The sequence below is a fragment of the Corvus hawaiiensis genome, chromosome 3 (genome assembly GCF_020740725.1).
Source record: "Corvus hawaiiensis isolate bCorHaw1 chromosome 3, bCorHaw1.pri.cur, whole genome shotgun sequence".
NCBI classification, from domain to species: Eukaryota; Metazoa; Chordata; class Aves; order Passeriformes; family Corvidae; genus Corvus; species Corvus hawaiiensis.
The window spans coordinates 4,004,395-4,030,583 of NC_063215.1; the positions used below are offsets into that span (position 1 = coordinate 4,004,395).

Below are 26,189 nucleotides of genomic sequence, written 5' to 3' on the forward strand. Positions count from 1 at the left end.
CAGTGATTATAATGTGAGGAGAGTTAGGTTATCTGTCAACCCAGGTGTAAGGTTTCCTTTAAAAAAAAATGCCTTGGGCTTTCAGACTGTGACACAAGACTTCATTTGACATCCAGCAGCCAACTGCTTATATTACTCATGGATTTATGGTCCATTTTGTGTGGAACTCATAAATATAGGCTCTGAAATGTGCTAACAGTTTGAGGTTTTTATTTGAGTTAAAGGATAGGAGGATTTCGAAGAGGAGTCACCAGAAGAGGAGTGAGCAGTGTTTTTGTGGTTAATTGACCTTCTTTAAAAGAAAAATGAGCATTACTGGGCATCAGCAGGCAGTGCTGGAATTTGAGATCCCCTCTGCTCCTCCACTGAATAAGTCTAAGTAACACATTCGGAGCCTGAATCTCCTCATACCGAAATATCACAGCCCCATTGGAAGGGCGTCTTTCAGGAATTTTACCCAGCCCTATGATTTACTTTTCTTGTCATATCATGGAATCCAAGAATTGTTGGGCTGGAAGGGACCCTAAATCTCATCTCGTTCCACCCCCTGCCATGGGCAGGGACACCTTCCACTATCCCAGCTTGCTCCAAGCCCTATCCAACCTGGCCTTGGACACAGGGATGGGGCAGCCACAGCTTCTCTGGGTGGCCTGTGCCAGGTCGTCACCACCCTCACAAGGAAGAATTTCTCCCTAATCTCTATTCTTGTCTTGAAACTGTGGGTAGCAACAGTTCCCCATCCATCTTCAGGGAAAGTGAGGAGAGCAGAGTTTATAAAAAACCCAAAATGCCTCATTTCAGTTTAGTTCTATACATCCATGCTTCAAGAACCTCACCTAAGGTAAATCAATGTTGAATCTCTCTTCCTCATGCATACAACTATCTAAAATTAACTCCAAGGAATGGTCTAAGACATAAAACTACAGCTTCCTGCTTGTTTTGATATATTTCCCTCCAAAATGTCCAGACTTTTAGAGAAAGAACCATGACAGTATTTCAAGGGAGCATCAAAAATGTTTACCTGTGCTATCTTTGGGCCCATGTTTCAGATCCCTGCTGGAAGTGGAGTCTCACTGGGTCAGTGCGGAGGATTTCCCTCTGCACATCCCATGGTCCCCATGGATAAATGCCACTCACAGCTCCCACTGGATTGTGTCCTAGGTCACTCCAGGCGTCTGTACAAGAGAAGTGAGAGGCAGCTCGGCTCCCGGGACCTGGGAGCCATTGTGGTTGTGGAGGCCTTCCAGGGAGAAGCGTGTCAGCTCCAGCTGGAGGGGGTCCAATTTCGCCACGTGGGCCAAGCGTTCCGGCATCACTGCAGTGCTCTGACGGTTACTGGCAACACCTGGATGGCAGGTGAGTTGGCTGCACCGGAGGTATCCACCATCTCCTGCCCAAAGCTGGGGCAAACGCCCTCAAAACCTGCTTGACTCTTGGGTCAGTTGACAAGTTAGATTGTTAAATGTGTAAAAATAAAGTGACTCAGAGCTGGCTGGTTGCAAGAGCCAACATTTAATTTAATTGCCCAGAGGTTAAGGAACATATTAAGTTCTTTAGACTTTGTCACTGTTAAGTGCCAAATTCATCTCTGTGGAAGTGGCAGTGAAGGCTCTGAAGACCGGTGGTGGTAGTGATGCCATGATAATTTTTTGCCTTTTCTTTTATACCCCTTTTATACTTCTGTACAACTTCTGTACTCTTAGTGCTTTTTGCCTACATTCTTGGACTTGTTTGTCAAGCTAGGACACTCAACATCTTAGAGGCTTTGTAGTTAGGCATCAGTGTGCCCAGACCCCAAGGTCCTCTCCAGAACACATTTTGTAAACTGAGATAGAACCATCCAGGGGAAGGCTCCTTGGGGAGGGGGGCTCACTTGAGCCTCTCATTGGGGAATTTTTGATAGATATGCTAATAAGACCTATAATGCTATACCAGATCTTTTGGGGGTGGGCATTATGGTGTGCATTAAGGTGCATTTGACCTGAACGTAGTGCACCTAAGGATCTTTAAAATAAATACCAAGGTAAAATCCCTTTTTCCCTTCTAACTGTGTTTGACTCTTGATTTTAAGACCAGGAAAAGGCATCAGTAGGAGCAAGTTAGGTGGGCTCAAAGAATGTTTTAAAGGTGTTGGATGGATTTTCCCCCCTGCTAAGCTACACTTGCACCTCTCACAGAATCATAGAATGGCCCAGTTTGGTTTGGAAGAAACCTGAAAAACCATCTGATTCCAAATCTGTCATGGACAGGGACAACTATTTCCTGTGCCATCTTCATCACTGAGTGAGGGTCAAGGCTTCCTGGTGGCAGAAGGCAGCACTAGCCAGGGTCTGGATGATGGGAAGGTCACCATGCCTGTCTAGAGGAGGGGTATAAAATACCTTCCCTCAATCTGCAGAGCGATTTTTGCTCACAGCATCCATTTCTTTCCAGACTCTTACATCCGTGGATGTTGTGTTTTGGACTCCTTTGGCCAAGGCCTTCATCTGACCAGGATCTCCAACCTCAGTGTGGACAACAATGTTTTCTACAACATTTCAGGCCATGGGCTTCTCCTGGGTAAGTGAAGCAGGCAAACATCTACACTAAATACAACAGCAACTTATGCTGGTTCCCATTTGCATGGAAATGCCTTTGGAGGAAAGAATGGCAGATCCTTAACTGCACTCTGAGAACTTTAATCACATCTTCTTCAATTTTTGGTGCCAGTGAATTTGGAATAAAGCTCCCATAATTCCACACACAACTCCTAGCAGCTACTTCCATTTGACCAGTTTTCTTTCTTCAGGTTAGTCTTCACTTGATAGAGATCCCTTGTTTTTCAGTGGACAAAAAGTAGATTTTTTTTAGGGGATTGATTCATCTGTCTTTGGAAAAGTGCCATTATGCAATATTTAAGACCCCAGCTCAGTGAAGCATTTAAGAGCCTATTACCTTTAACTTCAGTCATTTGATGTCGAAGATAATGGAATTAAAGGATATGTTAAAAGTTAACCAGAGGATTTAGCACTTAAATAAATTGGAGCTCGGAGCAACAAAAATGTTAACAAAATATTTCTCCTAACTAACCATCAGGAGACTGACTTGCAGCATCTTCTGCTGGGATCTCATGTTGCCTGAATACCTAAAGATAGAGCTCGATTTTTGTTTTCAATAAGAGATGGGATAAAAATGACCAATTATGAGATAAACAGAGGGGAAAAAAAGAAAGCTTTCATTTCTGATCCTGCAGTCCCTCACACACAGCAAATCCCTGTGCTGGTTGCTCTATATAAACATAATGAGGAGTGATACATCATGATTTAAACGGGAGAGATTATAAACCCAGCGTAGTTATGCACATCTTGCAGATGAAGAGAGCTGGCTCAGAGAGATGCAAAGACTTGCCCAGGGTGATGTACAGAACCCTTGCAGCCATGGGGAAGCAGAGCAGGACCTCCAAACTGCTGGCATCCCTTGGCTCACTCATGTTGGAATCTGTGTCTGAGTTAAAGGACTCTGAGCTGAGCTGAAGTTTCAGCCTGAATACACCTCAAGATGCTTTTGATGGCTTCACTGTCAGCAGCTCCAGAGGGTCTAATGGATTAATTTATATATAGCTTTGTTGCCTGTGAAGGAATATTTATTATAGCTGGCTCTTTGCAGCTCCAGAATTGGACTGGATCAGTGATTTCACCTAAAATCTTCATTTTCAGAGGGTTTGCAAGATTGCCACAAAAAGTCACTCTGGACTTAAAATTATTGACACACCAGGTCTAAGATTGGAAGGAAAAACCTCAAAAACCTGTATGGCTGTCAAAAGGACTTTTTAGGATCCTGTTCATGCTCTGGTAGTTGCACTGTTTGTAACACATGGAGCCTGGAAAGGAAATATTTTCCTAAATGGATCTTGTTCCAAAAATTGAGAAAGGCTCAAAAGACTGAAGGAAAGCTAAAAGTATTTATTGCTATTCCCAAAACCAAAGAGCACAGATTTTCTTGTGAAGTGGCTTATATTTGGGGTAGGAATGATTTTGGAAGTGATCTGTATTATGAATAGAACTTGAGCAGATGTAGTTGAAGATAAAAACTTCTGTTGGGTACAAAAAACTAAATGGAGGTAATTTGTTCCTGATGTAGGCCAGCAAGAATGGCCTATGCATAGATTCCACACAAGATTCCACTTTGAATTCTGCTTCCAAAAGAGCAGCGGTGCTGGTCATAGAATCACAGAGTCATGAAGGTTCAAAGAGATCTTCAAGGTCATTGAGTTCAACCATTAGACTAGCCCTGCCAAGCCCACCACTAAACCATGTCCCCAAATGCCACATCTCATGTCTGAACACTTCCAGGAATGGTGACTCCACCACTTTCCTGGGCTGTTTTTTCCAATGCCTGACTGCCTTTTAGGTGAAGAAATCTTTCCTAATATCCAACCTAAACCTCCCCTGGTGCAACTTGAGGCCATTTCCCCTTATGCTCTCAATGTGTCTTTATATGGACTTGGCTTGTATGGCACTGTCCATTCTTTGCCGTTAGGCGGCCCATTTCTTTATGATGTAGTTTAAAAGGCATTTCTTTTGTTTTCTTCTTCTTTCTTCTATACTGTAACTAGATCTGGGTCACCCCACGAGTCTGAGTTGTCTGATCAATGGGTTGATTGATTTTTCCCTTTCTCTTCTCCTACTCCATTGCTTAGGGGGACAACCCCCCATTTTGTGTAGAGTTGCACCAGGTGTTTTTCAGCCTGTTTAGAAATTTTCTTACATGTAAGCAGGGCAGTCAGTGGAGACAGGAGATAAAGAATACTTTGAATTCTAGTACTGCCAGGAGCATGCCTGTGTGCGCATAGGTGAGCTACTTTCCCGCTCTGAACCATTCTGAATCTCTTTTCCCAACTGTAAATCTGCTTTAAAATACACATTTTATTTATTTTCACCAAAAACTTGCAGTGCAGAACATATGACTTTTGGTGTAGTCACATATAATACCTGGTACAGGGAAATATATGTGAATATAACGCCTGGACTTGAGTACCTTGAAATGAAAATCATGATAAGAGAGGGTTTCCAGCTATATATACGTACATTTGTGTTTATTTTTCTTTTTCTTCCTCTTTATTTTTTATGTTTTTATCTCTTTTTTTTCTTATTATTTTTTTTCTTTTAAAGGTGAGGGACTGGAAGAGGAGAACAGAGTCAGTAACAATCTAGTGATTGGCCTTTCTGGAACTGATGGTTTATCCAACATTGAGACACTGTCACCAGCAGGGATCTACATCAGGGCTCCTGCCAGCCACATCAGGGTAAGAAGTTCTGGTGTAAGACATAACATTTCCTTTCTAATCAAAGATATCAGAAAGACACAGAGCTTCATTTATCTGGGAGAGCACATACACGAAATTTGTTTCTTGGCTGAGCTGTCAGAACCTGTGCTTGTGATGGGATATTGAAACAAGTGCATATTACAAAATAAATTATGTTCCTGGGTAAATTTATTACTGAGAATTTTGCTGTGTTTGAGTGGAATGGAATATTACAGTAAGATAATTCATCCTGAGATACTTTAAAATGTTGTTTTATTTTATGATACTTACGGATTCAGAAAACTCGGAAAAAGTTTCATCTCAGCTCCTGTAGAATTTCTGCCATTATTAAAACACCCCTCAATTTTAATGGACTAACTACAAAACCACCAAAATTCAGCAACATAAATTACACCCCTGTCTGGACTTAAAATCTCATTGAACATACAGTTGAAAATTTGCATTCCAGGGTGAGAGAGAGAATGTGTTCTCTGTGCGATGAAAATGACATTGATTTTAAAAGAAATGAAGCTTCTCTATTCTAAGTAGTAATAAACCACCAGGTTTTTAAAGAGCTAACAGCTTAAAAGCCTCTCATCAAAAAGCTGAGCTCAGAAAAAATACTTTTATTCACTAATTCTCTGATGCTTTCTCTTAGTTCATACTCTTTTTTGATCTTACATTTCAGAATAAAGAGCCACTTTTATGTGTTTCTTGGAAAAAAATATGATTTTCATCAACTTCAAACCATTTTTCCTTCCCAACTTTTTTAAGGAATTACATTGAAACTGACCTTTCTTACCACACTTTCAGTAGTGAAAAATGCATATTTTCATTAAAAAAATAATCCTAACCTGTTCTACTGTTAACCCCCAGTAACCAAACCAATTACTGTTTGTGAAGACCTAATCACCCCCAGGGCTTCTGCTCCATGAGGAAAGATTTGCACCTAAATTTGAAGGTGAAAAAGAGACCAACGCATTTCCTATGTTATTATGAAGAGAGTAGAAGTGAGGAAGGAGGAGAGAACTTTTCTGCAATTCCCTCAAGGGCATATTTATCATTTCTAAGGGCATCAAATATAGTTTAAAAATACAAAAACTAGCAGGAGCATGAGAATTCCAGCTCCACTAAACACAGAGTTTTGTACTGTCATGCACTGACTTACCCTGGGGCTGTTCACTCCATCGCCAGTGGCTCAGCTTTTGAAAAGGTTTGCTGCAATTACCTCCACAGGTTCCTGGAAACTGGCTGTGCTGGGTTCTCAGCACATTTACTTATCCCTCTTCGTTCACATGAGTCTACAGATACAAAGCTGCAGCTGTGGCTGTGTACCCCAATATCAGGGGGTCCGTTCTGCTCTCCAGAGATGTGCTGTTCCAGGCAGGGTAGCAGATGGGCCTCAAAGGGTTGCTGATAACTCTCACCATCTTCAGGAGTGGAATATTTGAGGTGTTGTAGCAGCAAAAGGAAAACACGAAGAAATTGCCCAGCTTAAGGTTGGTGTTAACTACACTTACTGAACAACAGGACCAAGCAGTGCTCAGGAAGACAGCAAAGCACAGGGATATTAAGAGAAAAAGTCACACTTCTCCCGAGCAAAACAGCTGCGGACTTTTTCTTAGTGCAATAATAATCACTAAATTTCCATGGTGCTGGTCCAGCACCAGCATTGTGATGTTACTGAGTTTCAGCATCTTTTATCTGATCAAATGATTTAACCTTTTTAGGTATTTATAATCCTAGTTTATTGGGGAAGTTTCAGGAATGTGATGGGAAAGACTCATCTTCCACCTGCCTGGTTCCCAGGCCAGGACATGCAATAGAAATTTTCCTAGTTTAGAATTTAATTTTAGGTGTTTGTCAGTCTTTGTGTTTATTGGTTTTGTGGGCTTTTTTGTTTATTTTCAGATTTCTGTCATTCAGTTATTGGTTTTAAACTCAGTGGCTACAATCTTTGTGGCAATGGATGCAGCTGAGACAGCCAAAGAGCTCTAGGTCCACACTGTGTAACATCTTCTGTGCAACATGGGTTAAGCCTTTCCACAGTGAGACCTGCAGTAATATTTTCATAACTACTCAATTTACTTGGGAGCCTAAATTTGCATCGGTGGCTGAAGAGCTTAAATTTCCTTGAAATTCAGTGCATTCCTAAATGGTGTGGAAATTGGGACAGAGCAGTCACTCAAACATGAGCCTACAAAGAGTTTTGGAGACCCAATTCCCACTGGCTTCCATTTGACTTAAGTTCTTAAGTGCACTGGTGAATCAGGCTGTTAGATGAAATTTTATACTTGGACAGTATGAGTGCAAACTGATTATTACAAGGTTAGTATAATTTTTTTTTAACAGTGTGTAAGCCCAGGTTATCACTTTTTAGAGTCATAGAGAAGCTCACTTGCAGGCTGGTTTCTTGCCTTTTAGATGCTATCAGCACAAAGAACTGAAGATGCTCCTCTGTGATATTGGCTTTTTCCTCAGTGCAACATCCACCCTATGTCCTTGGTTTTCTTTTTGTGTGCAGGAAAAATAATTTAAAAAGTAGGTTTCTATCTTTTTCTCTTGGCTCTCTTGGGCCTAGTGAGTTTTGGTCTTTTTGTTGTTCCAATCCATAAATATTGAATGCTCTGAAATCCCAGAGCCAGCATGCGGTGCTCATGCATAGCAACATATGGACTGGGGTTAAGAAATCCAGCAAGAACCTCCCTTTCCTTTCTTGCCTTGGTGTTGAGGACTGGGAAACAGCTCAGATGAATGAACAGGGTGGAGCTCAGCCGGTGTCTCCGTGTCAGAGGAGTGACTGATTGCCACACTGTTGGTAAATGCATTTGTTTCCCAGTGTCACCACATCCAGCCATTCTCTACAGCACCAAAGAGGTGAGGCTGCATCTGTTTGGCACCGTTTTCCCACCGTTTTATCCCTGCTGAGATCTTTCCCAAACCCTTTCCTGCAAGGTGGGCCCACACTGAAGCAGATACATTGTGGGTGCTACCTACATCCTGCCCAGCTCTGAAACTGTGGGAGAGGTGCTGTGAACACTGTCCAAAGCTTTAATGTCGTCTTTAAGGTCAACAGTTTGAGTCCCAGCTATCTAAAAGAAATTCATGAAATATTTACACCAGCAGAGTTGTACAGTTAAGAGACACTTAAACCGTCAGCCACTTGATTTTACTGACTTTCAGTGCATACCTCCAGGTATTTGACATACTCAGGGAGGTAATTTCTCTCTGGAATTTTGGTTGCATGGACATTCGTAATATACTGACTTCCACAAAGAATTGATTTCCACACAAAATTCCCTGCTTGCCTAAAACCCCTGCCCTCCAGCCACGAGCTGGCTGGATAAATATATAGGGTTTTTTTTCTTATGAATCATCTGTAGAATGCATGATTAGAGTCTCAAGTAAAATATCCTGGAAATGATGTGACTGGACTGCAGAAGTGTTTTGTTAAAGAAAAAGGGTCTGTTGCTGCACTTCCAGAAAAAGCAGTAGTTTTACCAGGGGATTGAGAAAGCAGAGCTTTGGGTCTCAGTACTTTATTCCTTGACAGATGTCAGAGATCAGGACTGCAGGGAGCACACTTGGATGGGTCAGAAGAAAGTAATTGGTATATGGAGGGTTTCACCTCGAGGTCACCAGGCTCAGCTTTGATTTGGACCATCAGGGACCAAAAAGTCATTAGTATTTTAACACTGTCCGGTGACCTATGAATGGGAGTGGTGGTGTCAGACCCAATCTTAGAGAACAAGCCCTCCTTAGAGCTGCGAGAAAGGTCATCTTAGACCCCCCTTAGAGAGCCACATACCTCCAGAGAGCAATTAATTTTGTCTAAGGACAGACCAAAAGCATTGCCTTCTGCACATTCCTATGTCTGATTTTTTTTGCCTAGAAACAGAGCCTAAGTTTACTGGCCTGGACTTCAAATTTTCACACACCTAAGGCAGGTGAGAGGGTGTTGGGGTTTTAGTTTAGTCTTAGGTTTTCCTGTTAAAGGAATTTTCTCCCATATGCATGTTGCTAGGGGACAAATAGCTGTACTTAAGAAAGACAAAAAGGGGAGTGGGGCGGGCCTGGCTACTCTTTTGTCTACACCTGGGTGTAGGGACAGTTCGCTCTGAGCGTCCGGAGAGAGAAGCTGCAGAGAAAGGAGCTGCTGCTGCTTTCTTTTTGGCCGTTCTTTCTTCCTGCTGGAAGCAACGCCGGGACCCCAAAAGCCGCTTTTCCCTGCCCTGCTGGAGACCGAGCTGTGGCTGTCCTGCCCCGCTGCTGCTTCGAGCTTTCGCTACGCTGTAGCCCTGCTCGCCCTGCCTGCCTGGGCCTCCGTGGTTTTTCCCATCTGGATACATCTCGTCTGCCACCCGGGATTTGCGTTCGTCCCTGCCATTCCAGCCTGCTGTTCCTGAGAGCCCGGGATCAGCTGCCCAGCGGTTTGTGAAGCCTTTGTTCCATCCCTTCCCGGGATCCCAGGGCACCGGTGCCGCGTGTGTCCCGAGCTCGCTCCGGAGCGCCCCCTGCAGCCGCGGGGGAACCATCGCACCTGCCCTGCTCACCGGGAGCCGCCAGCGCCCCTGCCGGCTGCGAGCGGAACTGCACCCGAGGGGAAAGGGCCTGACAGCCGAGAGGGCTGGCACTGGGTTTGTGATTGCTGTTACTGCCATAGTTGTTGTTGTTTTGTTTGACTGGTTATATACATATAGATATATATAGTAAAGAACTGTTATTCCTATTTCCCACATCTTTGCCTAAAGGCCCTTGATTTCAAAATATAATAACTTGGAGGGAAAAGGGGTTATATCTGCCACTTCAAGGGGGGCCTCTGCCTTCCTTAGCAGACACCTGTCTTTCAAAACCGAGACAGAGCTTGGCGCCCAACGTGGGGCCTGAGGGCATTAAGAGATAGAGGTGAAAAAGGAATAACAGTTCCTCGATAACTTTATTTTGTGTGCTGGATATTGGAACCTTGTTAGGCAGCACTATGTGGTCTAGTTTACCCTGGTTTGGGTGGCATGTAGCCGTGGCTATATTCTTCCCCTTTGCAGCTCCTTACTTGAATATGGGTCCTCTGACTAAGGCTACCATTGCTGTTATCCAGCTTGCGTTATGGGTCGAGAAGGTGAGGAATTCATGGTTTTTTAACTTCCTCCGGAATGTGGGCACATGGATAAACAGCTATCACACACTGAGCACATGTTTTTGGGGTTATGTTAACAATGGTACCTTCTGTGAGGAAATGACACCAGGGGAAGTTTTCTCCCAACCCCTCAACCAGTTCTTTGGGCCCACCCCATCAATTTTCGAAGGGTTTAAATTCCCTCTGAATACTAACCATCTGCTGCTGATAGGCCTACTCTATTTAGCATTCAAGGATAAGTTGAGATTGGCTTGGATATCTACCCGGACACCAGCCCCAGAGACTAGAGATCCTGCCCCAGAACCTGACATGGCCCCAGAGAGTAGAGTTCCTACCCCAGAGCCTGATCCTGCCCCAGAGCCTGACACGGCCCCAGACACTAGAGATCCTACCCCAGAGCCAGAGCCTGCCACAGCCCCAGACACTAGAGATCCCGCCCCACAGACTGATACTGCCCAACAGTCCACCTCAGAAATGGACTACCCAAACTGGGTGGGGGTACTGGCAAAAGGGATGCAGGAGATGTGCCAAGAGATGGGTCAGGTGCGCCAGGGGATATGCCAGGAGATGGGTCAGGTGCGCCAGGAGATATGCCAGGAGATGGGCCAGGTGCGCCAGGAGATATGCCAATTGCTAAGGGAATACACCTCCTCAGCTAGTGAAAAACCCTCTCCCTGCCCCAAAGAGGGTGAGTCCGATGGTGCAGCAGTGGAACCCACGGATGTTACAACCGTCCAGGCTTCAGCTGAACCACAAGGACAACCACAGCCAGCAGCAGTCGCCCCTGTGCAAAGGAGGAAGTATAAGACCAAATCAGTACGACCAGTTAATGATGATGGGCAACCAGGGCCCTCACAACCAGCAGGAGAGCCAGAGCCAGAAGTCATCACTGAGTCCCTGTCGCACGACAGTCTCCGTGCTATGCGAAACGACATTGTGCGAAGGGGGCGTGAGCCTTATACCACCTGGCTGCTTCGGGTTTGGGACCTTATGGGCACAAGTGTGCAACTGGATAGTGGTGAGGCAAGGTATCTGGGATCGTTGACCCAGGACCCAGGTGTGGACCAGATATTTGTGAGGGAGCCAGGGCCTCTCTCTCTCTGGGAGCGGCTCTTAATGAGTGTGAGAGAAAGGTTCATTCACAAAGAAAGAATGCAGGAGTATCATCATAGAATGCAGTGGAAGACACTCGAGCAAGGGATCCAACAGCTAAGAGAGGTGGCAATATTAGAGGTACTCTTTGGGAAGGATGGACAGCATGATAATGACCCTGATAAGGTCAGGTGCACAGGACAGATGATGTGGAACCTGGCAAGGCTAGGGCCATCGCAATACACCACCTTCATTGCAACGATTGATGCTGACAATACCCGAGAAACAGTGGGCTCTGTTGCCAACAGGCTCAGGCATTATGACAGCATGATCAATGGCCCGCTGAAAGCTCATGTCTCTGCTGTGGTCCAGGACCTCAAAGAGGAGATGAAGGAGAAGATGGAGGAGAAGAGGGAGGAGATGAGGAGGGTCAGTGTGGCACCAGTGCGAGTCACAGGCCCCCAAGTCAGAGCCCGTCGTCCCCCTGCTAGAGAGAGAGGGTACACCCCACGAGCTGAGCTGTGGTTTTTCCTGTGTGAGCATGGGGAAGACATGAGAAGGTGGGATGGGAAACCCACCTCTGCCCTGGCAGCGCGGGTGCGTGAACTCAAGGAGGGAGGCACTAACCGAGGGGGTTCCGCTAAGGTGAAGGTAGCCTCAGCCTCCCGTGACCGAGCTGCCAGGTATTACAGAAGGGAGGATGATATGTCGGATCCCCTTGAAGGTACCTCGAGCATGTACGCCCAGGGGAAGAATGATAACCAGGGCTAGAGGGGCCCTGCCTCTAGCCAGGAAGAGGCACGGGAGAACCGAGTTTTCTGGACGGTGTGGATCCGATGGCCTGGCACATCAGAGCCACAAAAATATGATGCATTGGTTGATACTGGGGCACAATGTACTTTAATGCCATCGGGACATGTGGGGGCAGAACCTGTATCCATCGCTGGGGTGACCGGGGGATCACAGCAGTTGACCCTTTTGGAAGCTGAGGTGAGCCTGACTGGGAAGGAGTGGCAAAAGCATCCGATTGTGACCGGCCCAGAGGCCCCGTGTATTCTGGGCATAGACTTCCTCCGGAATGGCTACTACAAAGACCCAAAAGGACTCAGGTGGGCATTTGGGATTGCTGCTGTGGAGGCAGAGGGCATTAGGCAATTGAACACCCTGCCTGGACTATCTGAGAATCCTTCTGCAGTTGGGCTCCTGAAAGTGGAAGAGCAACGAGTGCCAATTGCCACCTCGACAGTGCACCGCCGGCAGTATCGGACAAATCGAGATGCTGTGATCCCCATCCACAAGATGATCCGCGAGCTGGAGAGTCAAGGGGTGGTCAACAAGACCCACTCACCCTTCAACAGCCCCATCTGGCCTGTGCGCAAGTCTGACGGGGAATGGAGATTGACTGTGGACTATCGTGCCCTGAATGAAGTGACTCCACCGCTGAGCGCTGCCGTGCCAGACATGTTGGAGCTCCAGTACGAGCTGGAGTCCAAAGCAGCGAAGTGGTACGCCACTATTGACATTGCCAATGCATTCTTCTCCATTCCTCTGGCAGCAGAGTGCAGGCCTCAGTTTGCCTTCACCTGGAGGGGCGTGCAGTACACCTGGAACCGACTGCCCCAGGGGTGGAAGCACAGTCCCACCATCTGTCATGGACTGATCCAGACTGCACTAGAAAAGAGTGAGGCTCCAGAACATCTGCAGTACATTGATGACATCATTGTGTGGGGGAACACTGCAACTGAAGTGTTTGAGAAAGGAGAGAGAATAATTCAAATTCTCCTGCAAGCTGGTTTTGCCATCAAGAAGAGCAAGGTCAAGGGACCTGCCCGAGAGATCCAGTTCCTGGGAGTAAAGTGGCAAGATGGACGACGTCAGATTCCCACTGAGGTCATCAATAAGATCACAGCAATGTCTCCGCCGACCAACAAGAAGGAAACACAAGCTTTCCTAGGTGCTATAGGTTTCTGGAGGATGCACATTCCCGAGTACAGCCAGATCGTGAGTCCTCTCTACCTGGTTACCCGCAAGAAGAATGATTTCCACTGGGGCCCTGAACAGCAGCAAGCCTTCGCCCAGATCAAACAGGAAATTGCTCACGCCGTAGCCCTTGGCCCAGTCAGGACAGGACCAGAGGTGAAGAACGTGCTCTACTCTGCAGCCGGGAACAATGGTCTGTCCTGGAGCCTCTGGCAGAAGGTGCCTGGTGAGACTCGGGGCCGACCACTGGGATTCTGGAGCCGAAGCTACAGAGGATCTGAAGCCAACTACACTCCCACCGAGAAGGAAATCCTGGCAGCTTATGAAGGAGTCCAGGCTGCCTCAGAAGTAATCGGCACAGAGGCACAACTCCTCCTGGCACCCCGACTACCGGTGCTGGGGTGGATGTTCAAAGGAAAGGTTCCCTCCACGCATCACGCCACCGACGCTACTTGGAGCAAATGGATTGCCCTCATCACGCAGCGCGCCCGAATTGGAAACCCAAGTCGCCCTGGGATCTTGGAAATAATTACAAACTGGCCGGAAGGTGAGACTTTTGGGTTATCTTCTGAAGAAGAAGAGGAGCAGGTGACACGTGCCGAAGAAGCCCCACCATATAACGAGCTACCAGAGAGTGAAAGACAATACGCCCTCTTCACTGATGGTTCCTGCCGAATTGTAGGCGCTAGCCGGAAATGGAAAGCCGCTGTATGGAGCCCCACACGACAAGTTGCACAGGCCACTGAAGGAGAAGGTGGATCGAGCCAATTTGCTGAGCTCAAAGCTGTCCAATTAGCTCTGGACATAGCTGAAAGAGAGAAGTGGCCAAAGCTCTACCTCTACACCGATTCATGGATGGTAGCCAATGCTCTGTGGGGTTGGCTGGAAAGGTGGAAGAAGGCAAACTGGCAGCGCAGAGGAAAACCAATCTGGGCTGCTGAAGAGTGGAAAGACATTGCCACTCGGGTAGAGAAGCTATCCGTGAAGGTCCGTCATGTAGATGCTCACATCCCCAAGAGCCGGGCTAATGAAGAACATCGTAACAACAAACAGGTAGATCAGGCTGCGAAAATAGAGGTGTCCCAGATAGACTTGGATTGGCAACATAAAGGAGAACTGTTCCTAGCTCGATGGGCCCATGATGCCTCAGGCCATCAGGGCAGAGATGCCACCTATAAGTGGACACGAGACCGAGGGGTGGATCTAACCATGGACAGTATCTCCCAGGTTATCCATGACTGTGAGACATGCGCTGCGATCAAGCAGGCCAAGCGGGTGAAGCCTCTGTGGTATGGCGGGCGATGGTCCAAATACAAGTATGGGGAGGCCTGGCAGATTGATTACATCACACTGCCTCAAACCCGCCAAGGCAAGCGCTATGTGCTCACAATGGTAGAAGCCACCACTGGGTGGCTGGAGACCTACCCTGTGCCTCATGCTACTGCCCGGAACACCATCCTGGGCCTGGAAAAGCAAGTCCTTTGGAGGCATGGCACCCCTGAGAGAATCGAGTCTGACAATGGGACTCATTTCAAGAACAGCCTTATAAACACCTGGGCTAGAGAACATGGCATTGAGTGGGTGTACCACATCCCTTACCATGCACCAGCAGCTGGGAAGGTTGAGCGGTATAATGGACTGCTTAAAACCACCTTGAAGGCACTGGGTGGGGGGACTTTCAAAAACTGGGAGATGCATTTAGCAAGAGCCACCTGGTTAGTTAACACTCGAGGTTCCACCAGCCGAGCAGGCCCTGCCCAATCCGAACCCCTACAAACAACAGATGGAGATAAGGTTCCAGTGGTGCACATGAGAGGTATGCTTGGAAAAACTGTTTGAGTAAAGTCTGCCTTGAGCAAAGACAAACCCATCCGTGGGGTTGTTTTTGCTCAGGGACCAGGTTGCACCTGGTGGGTGATGCAAAAGGATGGAGAGACCCGATGCTTACCTCAAGAGGACCTTGTTTTAGGGTGAACTACCCATGGCTCTGGACTTGTACCAGTATCAGCATGTATATTTGTATATAATTTGGGTAATACATAGATTTATATGGTTAAAAAAAAGTTAAGTTTCATGTAACATGTTAGTATGGGAAAAAATTCGGGGTGGATAATGTTGGGGTTTAGTTTAGTCTTAGGTTTTCCTGTTAAAGGAATTTTCTCCCATATGCATGTTGCTAGGGGACAAATAGCTGTACTTAAGAAAGACAAAAAGGGGAGTGGGGCGGGCCTGGCTACTCTTTTGTCTACACCTGGGTGTGGGGACAGTTCGCTCTGAGCGTCCGGAGAGAGAAGCTGCAGAGAAAGGAGCTGCTGCTGCTTTCTTTTTGGCCGTTCTTTCTTCCTGCTGGAAGCAACGCCGGGACCCCAAAAGCCGCTTTTCCCTGCCCTGCTGGAGACCGAGCTGTGGCTGTCCTGCCCCGCTGCTGCTTCGAGCTGTCGCTACGCTGTAGCCCTGCTCGCCCTGCCTGCCTGGGCCTCCGTGGTTTTTCCCATCTGGATACATCTCGTCTGCCACCCGGGATTTGCGTTCGTCCCTGCCATTCCAGCCTGCTGTTCCTGAGAGCCCGGGATCAGCTGCCCAGGGGTTTGTGAAGCCTTTGTTCCATCCTTCCCGGGATCCCGGGGCACCGGTGCCGCGTGCTCCCCGAGCTCGCTCCGGAGCGCCCCCTGCAGCCGCGGGGGAACCATCGCACCTGCCCTGCTCACCGGGAGCCGCCAGCGCCCCTGCCGGCTGCGAGCGGAACTGCACCCGAGGGGAAAGGGCCTGACAGCCGAGAAGGCTGGCACTGGGTTTGTGATTGCTGTTACTGCCATAGTTGTTGTTGTTTTGTTTGACTGGTTATATACATATATATATATAGTAAAGAACTGTTATTCCTATTTCCCACATCTTCGCCTAAAGGCTCTTGATTTCAAAATATAATAACTTGGAGGGAAAAGGGGTTATATCTGCCACTTCAAGGGGGGCCTCTGCCTTCCTTAGCAGACACCTGTCTTTCAAAACCGAGACAGAGGGATCATGCACAGGTGCACCCATGAAGACATTGCTATATGGACACCACCCAAACCCAGCTAGGCTTGGCTGCTCTCCAAATTAAGCTGGCAAGAGCAGGGTTTTTGTCCCAGAGTAGAAAAGTTCAAAACATGCTGAATACAACTCATATAACCCACTTGCTGCAGATTCTGTAAGTACCAAACTTCTAATTTTAAGGCCAGCTGGACCTTACGTCCACTTATTTTTACCTCTTGCAACACAAATAATGTAACTTAAGTGTATAATTTATAATGCAATTTCTTTAAGAGTTATTAAATGACAATAACTTGCAGCACATCTTCCTCTGGTTATTTGCTTACGCTGTTAAAAATAATCCAAACCACATAATTTACCACAGGTGTAATAAAGTTTAATTGTTCAGTCACTGGCATATCCTGAAGAGGTTGTTCTCTGCTTTCTCTCAACTTTTAAGAGTCAAATTTTCAATGAGACTATTTCCTTATCCCATGTTTGCTTTGGGAGATAAGAGAAATATCCAGATTGAGAAGGAAATCAATAAACTGATTAGTTAGTGATTGACCTTTCCTTCCTGACATTTCTTTCTTACATAGAAAGGAGTTTATAGATATAGGTTTTCCATGCATTTTTTTCTTGCCTACTTCTTGAAGAATTGTGACAACACCATTTTTCTGCTGTTTGTCTCTATTGCTTGGCCAATCCTCCTTGTCTGGTTTAAAACCAGGCATTTTTAATACTGACCCAAGGTCAAAGGGAGAACAGGACAAGATTGGGGCCACAGAAATGACGTACCAGTCTCTACCAGTCAGTATACCAGAATTTGAATGGACTTCAGCTGGGATCTTAATTTGTGTGTTTCTTAAGTTGATTTTAATTTCCAGAAATTGGTGGTAATATTTTTTTCACAGTGCCATATTTCTCTCTACAGGGTAACACAGTGTGTGGTGCCGGGTATGGCTATTTCTTTCATCTCTCCCCCGAGGGACCATCCAAAGTGCCTCTCCTGTCCTTCAGTGAGAACACAGCTCACTCCTGCACCAGGTACTGGGGGAGTTTGTTTAAAGAGATTGTCCTTCAGCGAACGGTTGTGCCAAATATAATTGCAGTGGTGGGCAGAAAACTCCTTGTCCCTCTTTTCTGGACCTTTCTCCCCAGTTTTGCACCCTTTCAGGCCCTCATCTCTTGCAAGCAGAGTTGTCTGGAGCAGGGTAAAATGAGTGTGGAAGGTGTCCCTCCCCATGGCAGGGGGGTGGAACGAGACGATCTCTAAGGTCCCTTCCAACCCAAACCATTCCGTGGTTCTGTGACATTTCATGCAACAATCGTTCCTGTAGTATCGAGGAACAGCTATTGACAAGAGCATTAGACAATACTTCCCTAAACCAGAAAGTGTATTAAAAAATGACATTGTACTGAAAATCAGTGGATAGAGTGACACGAATTTTGAGTTAATCTGGATATTAATCTGGTTTTGAAATCTCTGAGAAGGTCAAACCAAGTGCTACATTCAGGACTTCATACATTTGGGCTGTACTCCAAGATGGCTGAATCCAAGATAAAGAAAAGCCTTATCTGTCCAAATTCATGTCAGGCTTATATGAAGGTGATGCTGGCTGAAAACTCATGACCATGGGAAGATATTTTGTAGAGAGAACCTCTCAGTTGCACTGCATACTCCTTTGTAGCCCTGATAGGTCTAACACTGAAAATACTTGAAGAGAAATTTGAAGTCATTATTAGAGGCCTAAAACAGTCCAGCAGCTTTGACTTTGGTTTTAAGAAATAACGTCTCATGCAGACAACTGTTACAGATACAAGATTTTAGATATCAAGATAATGAATAGAAAAATCAGCTCATGAGTACATGCACTGGAAAGGAATAGTTTCCATGGCTTTCTCTCCTAAACAGGCACGGGTTGCTGGTGTACCCAGAGTATTTCCCAGAAAGTCCTGCTCAGTTCAGCAACTTCACAGCCTGGAGCTGCCGTGGGGGAGCACAGGTATGTTTGTCCCCACTGCCTTCTGTGATGTTCAGGATCTTTCCCAGTATCTTACCTCCACACTGACTTCATTTTCAAGGCTGCAAATAGGCCACAGCCACAGTAAAGCTCTTGTGCCTGTATGCATGTCTCTCATCTGGAGGCTCCTGTTTTAACGAAAGAACCAGAAACTTGATTTGTGTGAATTCTTTTTGCTGATTCAGTGTGGAATCAGTTTTCTCAGTGCTCCTTTCACCAGTAGCTGGTGTCCTATGTAATTGTCTACCATCTGTCTGCTACTATAATCACAGAATGGTTTGGGTTGGAAGGGACCTTAAAGACCATCTTGTTCCAACCCCCATGCCACGGACAGGGACACCTTCCACTAGATCAGGTTGCCAAATGAAAAACCCTCTGAGTGGATCTGAGCTGTTCATGAAGATTACAGTTGGTAGAACATCTGTTACCTTTATAGAACTGATGGTTTCCATGGGATTTTTTTTTCATTCTTGTTAAAATTTTGTACTTTTTATTTATTTGAATTTGTCTAGCTTCATTCTCCAGCTAATGGGGGTCACTGTTAATTAATCCAATTTTAAAAAGCCACAGCACCCTTTATTATGTGATACTTTTTCCCCATACTTACAGTTTGGAGCCTGTGATCCTATTAATTCCTGTGTGATGACCTGAACAGTTTGTATGTGTTTCTCTGTAAGGAATGTTTTATAGCCTCACCCATCCCATGACTTGCCTCTGAAGGTGTCCAATTTTCAGTGTGATTTTTCAGGCTGATGTGTTCTCTTTCTGGAAGGTTATTTGTATGAAAAGAAATAAAACAAAAAGGTATTTTGCAGGTTTGTTGTTGTTTGTTTTCCCTGCCTATCTTGTAATTTTTTTGTATGTGACTGACCTAGAATAAAACAAAGAAGTTTATTTTGCTTCTTTCCCTCCAGAAACAGTCTTCTTTCTTTTAGGTGCCCCATCCTGGAAGTGTCCAAGGCCAGGTTGGATGGGGCTTGGAGCAACCTGGGATAGTGGAAGGTGTCCCTGCCCACAGCAGGGGGTTGGAACGAGATGGTCTTTAAGTTTCCTTCTAACCCAAACCATTCCATGACTTGATGATGATGATTATTATTCCTTTATTTTCCTTTTATGTAGATTTTCAGTAGCAGGAACCTTGAACTCCAGCATTTCTGGATTTCTGCTTGCAAAGACTTTGGCATTGACATTGTAGAAAGCCTGGGAAACACCTCTGTGTCTGACAGTATTTTAAATGGACACCTTGGGCAGAAGGTAAGAACTGCACGAAATATTTCAATGCTTCTTGACTTGCACAGCAAGATTTCAGTAGGAATTTGGAGAAATAAGAAAGCAACCTGGAGAACAATCCCTGCTTCATGGTAGCTTGGGAAAAACTTGGGTTTGGAAAAAAGGTTGTAAGTAAAAACAGTAGTTGTGAATAATGTAAGTAAATGGGATAGACTGTGGGTGTTGGTCTCTTCTCCCAAGTAACAAGAGACAGGAGAAGAAGGAATGGCCCCAAGTTGCACCAGGGGATGTTTAGACTGGATTTTAGGGAAAATTTCTTCACTGAAAGCGTTTTCAAACATTGGAACAGGCTGTGCAGGGCAGTGGTGGAGTCACCATCCCTGGAGGGTTTTAAATCCCATGTAAATGTAGCACTTGGGGAAATGGGTTAGTGCTGGGCTTGGCAGTGATGGGTGAACCTGATGGTCTTATAGGTCTTTCTAACCTAAACAATTAACATTAATTTTTTTTTTTCGAAATGTCTTTTCATTTCAACATGGAAGTTTTGAAGATTTTTTTTAAACAAATTTGAAACAAGGACTCTGCTTTTTCTGTTTTCATTAGAAAATATTAAAAGATTTCACACTATAAGGCATAATGCTGTATATTCTTTCTAAAACAACGTTGAAAAGCAAAAGCAAAATCACGAACACAAAAAGCTGAAGGATCTTAGCCAGACAAGTGCAAGTTTTTTTCCTACTCATATTTTTTTTTCCAGGATTGACACAGTCTCAGAAAAGCCTTGGAATTTCACCAAACCTTTTTGGAGAAATCCTAATTTTTGTTTAGTCAAGCTTTTCTAACACAAATTCCTATATACCTTTTGCATTTAGCACCATTTAACCAGACATGAGTGGGTTTAGTTTAGTGATTTGAGAATAATGAGGGGGAACACCAGCTTTAGTTTCTATCCTTGTTAACACTTTGGTTTCGTCTGCTCTCTCTCAGCATCACTGGTCCACCTGGAATGCAGAGTGTTATTTTTTTTACTTTTTTTACTTGAGAATGAAAAATACCAACAAAATGTAATTTTATTTATGCAGTAAATATGATCTTCTTCCATTATTTCTTTAGGCAGCTGGACAAAGTCCTTTGGGTGCTACCAGGTTGTTAACAGATTAATAACATGGATAACAATGGAATTTTAGTTACAACTGGCCACAGCTGCTTGTTCATGATTTTGAGGTCTTTTTTTTTTCCCCCTGCTCAGTTTTCTATTGTTGTTTATTAAATTAATTTTCTCTCTGACTGGCAGAAAAAGGAGAGTTTTAAATGAGTTTTCTTTAGAAGCTCAAGGAAAGAAACCTCCTTAGCAGGTCCATTCTAAGTATATAGTTCAGATAAAATCCTGGCTTCACCTGTCCAACCTTTCAGTGTCCCAGTGATGTCCCAGGGAATTTCTCTGACACCAAGGGGTGGATGTTTTTGTTTTTGCTTTGCAGGATCCATGGAAGGACTCCAATGTTGTACTTGTTAAGAGATTTAGAGGCGCTCAGCTGTGCCTTGTTTCTTGCAGTACCTCGGGGGGGTGATTATCTTTGATTATCTCACGATAAGAGCCTCCTTGTCATAATTTACATCTTAATGTATGTAATTCTTCCTTTAATAATGACGTCTCTTTAATATCAATTAAAACTTTATGACATTAATTTAATAGGAACCTTGGATATTCCTCTCTGCTGCCCCTTCCACTTTTTGGAAAAAAAGTGTTTTTAAAACATGATTGTTTTCTGGAAATATCAGGGCATTGAAAAGTTGGGGCTTTGACCCACTGAAACATTAGTGACAGGGCTAAATCCAGGACCTGCAAAAGCCAAATGAAAGATTTTGGTAACTTCTTAGACAATCAGCAAGCCTATTCTATGCCCTCATAAAGCAACTCATTGTCTTTGTGAGGCCATTTAAGGAGAAGCATTTCTTCCTGGAAAAATCAGGAGTTCTGGGTCAGGTGACACATACAAGAGAGGAATTATTGTCTCACACTGAGAGTTTTAAATGAAACTGATTCATTAAAAATATAGAAAATTGGGTGGGATAAAAGCCAATGGAGACTTTCTGAACTTGTTACCAGAAACTAGGGATTTCTCCTTAGCAGTGACTTGGAAGAGGAAGGCCCAAGGGCGAGGAATATCACTCCAGATGTTTTATGTTTTGGCCTCAGAATAAAAAAAACCTGATGGAACTACTGTCTCTTACAGAGATTGAAGAAGCACCATTTCTTTGAAGTAATATTCTACTCACAAAAGTGCATTTCATTCTACATATTCAATTGCAGAGATGTTTCCATATAGGGTGGATTTCTTTATTCATTCTCTACTCTGGTTTTGGTAATTATTTTACAAGTATTTATTGGTCTCAAACAGTATCACACCGCTCCTGCCAGCCCTTTCTCCTGCAGGCTGCTCACCAACTCTGAGTACATCTTTATTTCCAGGCTGTTTCCAAGATAGTTTGGCACTTCCCATGAGTCATGGACTATAATCACCCCAAAATCCAGTTTGTCCATTGTCTTTTTCATCACTCTTGGCTTTTGCTCTTCCTTTCTGGTTCTTGTAGCTCTGATGGACCCTGAAGTCAGCTGGAGGTTTTCAGAGAGCCTGGCTTAAGTGCTTCCCCATCCAAAATGACACAAAATGTCTTTGAATCTCAGTGCTCAGGTTTTTCTTAGAACAGAAATAAGAATGATCACTTTTGCAGAGTAGGAAAAATTCCCAATTGCTGGATAAAAACGGTAAAGTAAAATGGGGCTGTAAAAATTCACTCACTGTGGCTTTCTTCTCCCTTCAAGTGTCCAATCTTAACTACTATGCAACAACTCAAACAAAGGGCAACAAGCTGCCCTTGAAAGTGATGTTATCACCTGCTTCAAGTGGGGAATTAAATGGGTGTTACTTGTCAGATTTTGCCAAACAATAGTTTAGATCCATCCTTTAAACCCCACAACTGTGGGCAATCACACTCTTGCATTCCCAGCTGCTGCACCCTGGATGCTCCGTTTCTGGAAATGTTCCTGGCCAGGTTGGATGGGGCTTGGAGTGACCTGGTCTAGTGGAAGGTGTCCCTGCCCACGGAAGGGGTTGGAATAAGGCAACATTTAAGGTCCCTTCCAACCCAAGCCAGTGTAGGATTCTGTGATTCACACGGTGATGTTTCCTTCACTCCTCATTTCAGAATAGCACCTGTATGTCTTCAGGACTAAAGACTCCCAAAAGGTACCAGTTCTTCATCTCCAACACAGCTTTCAGGAATTTTGATGTGAACACTTGCACAGCAATCAGGACTTGTTCTGGCTGTTACCAAGGGCAGGGTGAGTCTGATTCACCTTTATTTCTCAGGATTTCCAAGTCCCTGGCTTCCCCTCCCATTACAAGTTCATAGTTTCCACAGACAATCATTGATAGCTCCTCTGCACAGGCTGAGATTCCAGGTTGTCCCCAGTCTTGCTGGATATGGCTTCATCACTCAGTTGGAGCCACATGTTGCGTTTATTTTGAGACAAATATAGCCTGATTTTTGCACTGATACAGTTTTTCAGTGGAAACGGGTTTTATACGCTGCCTTGTTTCTGCATCTTCATTTTGGGAGGTAAAATTTCAAGAGTGACAATTTCTTTAAAAGCTGTGACACAATCTCACAGAATTTCACCAAGCTGCTACCTCAGGCCAGCCTAAACCTGAGGTGAATTTGCCTAAGATAATGTGTAAACTAAGCATCTGTCTGAGCTTTGAAGAGGTACTCAAAGGCTCTTTGAAGAATGTTGCAACTGCAATTGCCTCTTGTACTGTAAGGAAACGTATTTATATATAAATTAAGACTGCCCTACAATAACATAGCAGAGAGAAAGACTTTGGGAGATGAGATCAAAGGACAGGAGGAAAAGTAAAATCTGGCTTAGTCAGGCTAAAACTGGGAATAGGGCAGTCAAATAGTAACCTATGTGTTGTATGGACACTCCTGCCAAAGCTGACTTTTTCCAGTCCATGGGGCAATGATTTTCTGACATTTCTGTAAATATTAATGTGCTCAAAAACTTTAGCCTGCATGGATATTCATATTTTTTTCGTAGCTATCTGTGTTTCAGTGAAAAAATCCTCCAGACTCACTGTTCAGCCAAGGCTTTATTCTGCCAGGTGCTGCACGTATCCAGAAGAGTCAAGTATATCTACACAACATAAACAGTCCTCACCTCTAAAAAATTTACCTTCAAAAAAATTCAGAAAGGATCTATAAGAATCACTGGCATGGGGTCTGTAATTTTGGCTGTGGGGCCTGTGAAGAAGTGTTTGGAGTCACTGAGGAGATGCTGGTGGGACCAGGAGCAGCACCTGGATCAGGCAAGTCTGAACCACAGGTCCTGTCACAACGGAGCACTGGAAAAGTTTGGCCTGGCCATAGCACAGCAGTAGCTATTCCTAAACCCACCTCTATTTATTTTCTCAGATCTCCCCATTTTGTTGACTCATCAGACGTTTTTCCAAAGGCAAGGTGGAATGAAGTTGGTCTCTTTTCCTCCAAAGAATTGTCTTCAGGCCCATTACATGAGGTGACCATTCTGTTTTTCTGAAATACTGCTTGTCACCCACAGGTGGCTTTACAGTGACAGCTGAACATCTGACCTTCACCAACTCCCCTTTCCAAGTGTCCTTCCCCTTTCCTCACTCTGCCATCCTTGAGGATCTTGATGGCTCCACCACAGGACAGAAGGGAAGTCACATCCTGCCTTCCACAGATATCCTGGCAGCATCTTGCACAGCCAGTGCCAACTTCAGCCAAGCTTCTGGTGGCAGTGTTTGTGACAGTGACCTTGTTTTCCACCGTATGGCTCTTCATTTGTAAGTAATTGCTCCATCTCCCAAAATTCAGCATGGGCTTTGCTTCTATGTGTTATTCTGAGATTGCTGCTGGGTCTGAGCTCAGTCCCAGAACTGCTGCCTCTCTGCTGGGTCCTAAACTAGGTCTAAAGCCTGAGCGGTGGCACCTCTTAACCCACTGTGCTATCTCCCATGGCCTGTCAATCCATGGCAGAAGGACAAAGATTTCCTGGAGATGCTGTGTTGCATCTGGCATCTCACACTGAAGTATTTGATTGCTTGGGAAATTAGGAACAGCTCTAATAATAATCCAGTCCTGGGGTACAGCCAGGTTGTCCCCATCAGCCTTGGCGGCTGTACAGCTCCCAGTTCTGTCCCAGTTCACTTGTCTCCCCAAGCTGCAATTCTCCCTGCCTTTGAGCAACTGGCAGCTAAGGGGATCCAATGGAGAAATGCTGTTCAGCCAAGAACTGCCACCACTTCTCTTACCCAGGGAGGACACTTGCAAATTTCTAACACAAGAGAAAGAAGGAATAAGACTTCTAGTGATTTAAACACCACTCCTGTTTTCCTTCCTGTGCTCATCTTCCCTTCCCAGTCTCCTGCTCAGCATTTCACTTTCCTTTTGAAGTACAAATCTGAACAATTATCCATTTTTTGCTGTCTCAGGTTAGTGGTACACATGCAGAAATCCTCAAGTGCTCTGTCAGAGGGCTGTTAATTATTCATGTCTACCTCATAATTCATGTTTTAGAAGAAGGAGGGGAAAAAATCCAACCCCTTCACAAATAAGCAAAAAACTAATCACTTGTTCCATTGAAGGAGAAAACTGTAAGACTTTGAGCTACCTGCAGGCTTTACATGTGATTACTGTGTCTCGTAATGAATACAAAAGTCTGCAAAAATTTAAGAGGTTGGAGTCATTCTGATTTAACTAAAAGAATATTGGGTAAAAGGCAAAATAAAACTGTGCTTGGTGTCTTTCCTAAGCAGTTAACCATGAGGTCCTGGGGAAATTAATCCCCTTTCTAGTCTGTGTTTACCTTAATGAAATGGACTGTGAGATCTTTGGGCTGATGCTGTGTGGGTGGATGGAGCCTGTCTAAATGCTGCCTGTAGAGTGATTTGGTTCCTTTTGGGTACTGCCACAATGTAATTGTTAATAATTCATGACAGTTAATATATTTAATACACCTTGTTTCTCTTTGCATCAGAAGGTGGGTGAGGAGTGAGTACAAGTAGGAGTTCATCCACACCATTGCTGTTAACTCTGGCAAGACTTAACCAGACCTAAATTTTGTCTTCCCAGTAAATTGCATGAGAGTTTGCCTGGAAGCGTTCAAGACCAGGTTGGACAGGGATTGGAATAACCTAGTCTAGTGGAAGGTGTCCCTGCCCATGGCAGGGGGTTGGAACTAAATGAGCTTTAGGGTCCCTTCCAATCTACATCATTCCAGGATTCGATGATTAGTCATATCAATGACTTCTCAATTAAGGTTTTATTTCAAGCAAGTACTCTTTATTTAGCTTCTTTATTATTCATCTGCATGAGCTGGGAGTCAATTTACATCAAAGATCCTTGGCAG

The 26,189-nt window shown here is 44.8% G+C and overlaps 1 protein-coding gene across 1 annotated transcript in view; it reads left to right on the top strand.

The window, feature by feature from the left end:
- The window catches only part of PKHD1 (PKHD1 ciliary IPT domain containing fibrocystin/polyductin), a 244,172-nt gene that overhangs the window by 105,446 nt on the left and 112,537 nt on the right, over positions 1 to 26,189 (top strand). Inside the window, exons 40-47 of the mRNA XM_048299521.1 lie at positions 1,162 to 1,356; positions 2,434 to 2,559; positions 5,151 to 5,284; positions 17,434 to 17,546; positions 18,415 to 18,505; positions 19,643 to 19,777; positions 22,964 to 23,099; positions 24,378 to 24,624. Of these exons, the coding sequence (XP_048155478.1) occupies positions 1,162 to 1,356; positions 2,434 to 2,559; positions 5,151 to 5,284; positions 17,434 to 17,546; positions 18,415 to 18,505; positions 19,643 to 19,777; positions 22,964 to 23,099; positions 24,378 to 24,624 (1,177 nt within the window). The remainder of the gene's footprint in view (positions 1 to 1,161; positions 1,357 to 2,433; positions 2,560 to 5,150; positions 5,285 to 17,433; positions 17,547 to 18,414; positions 18,506 to 19,642; positions 19,778 to 22,963; positions 23,100 to 24,377; positions 24,625 to 26,189) is intronic.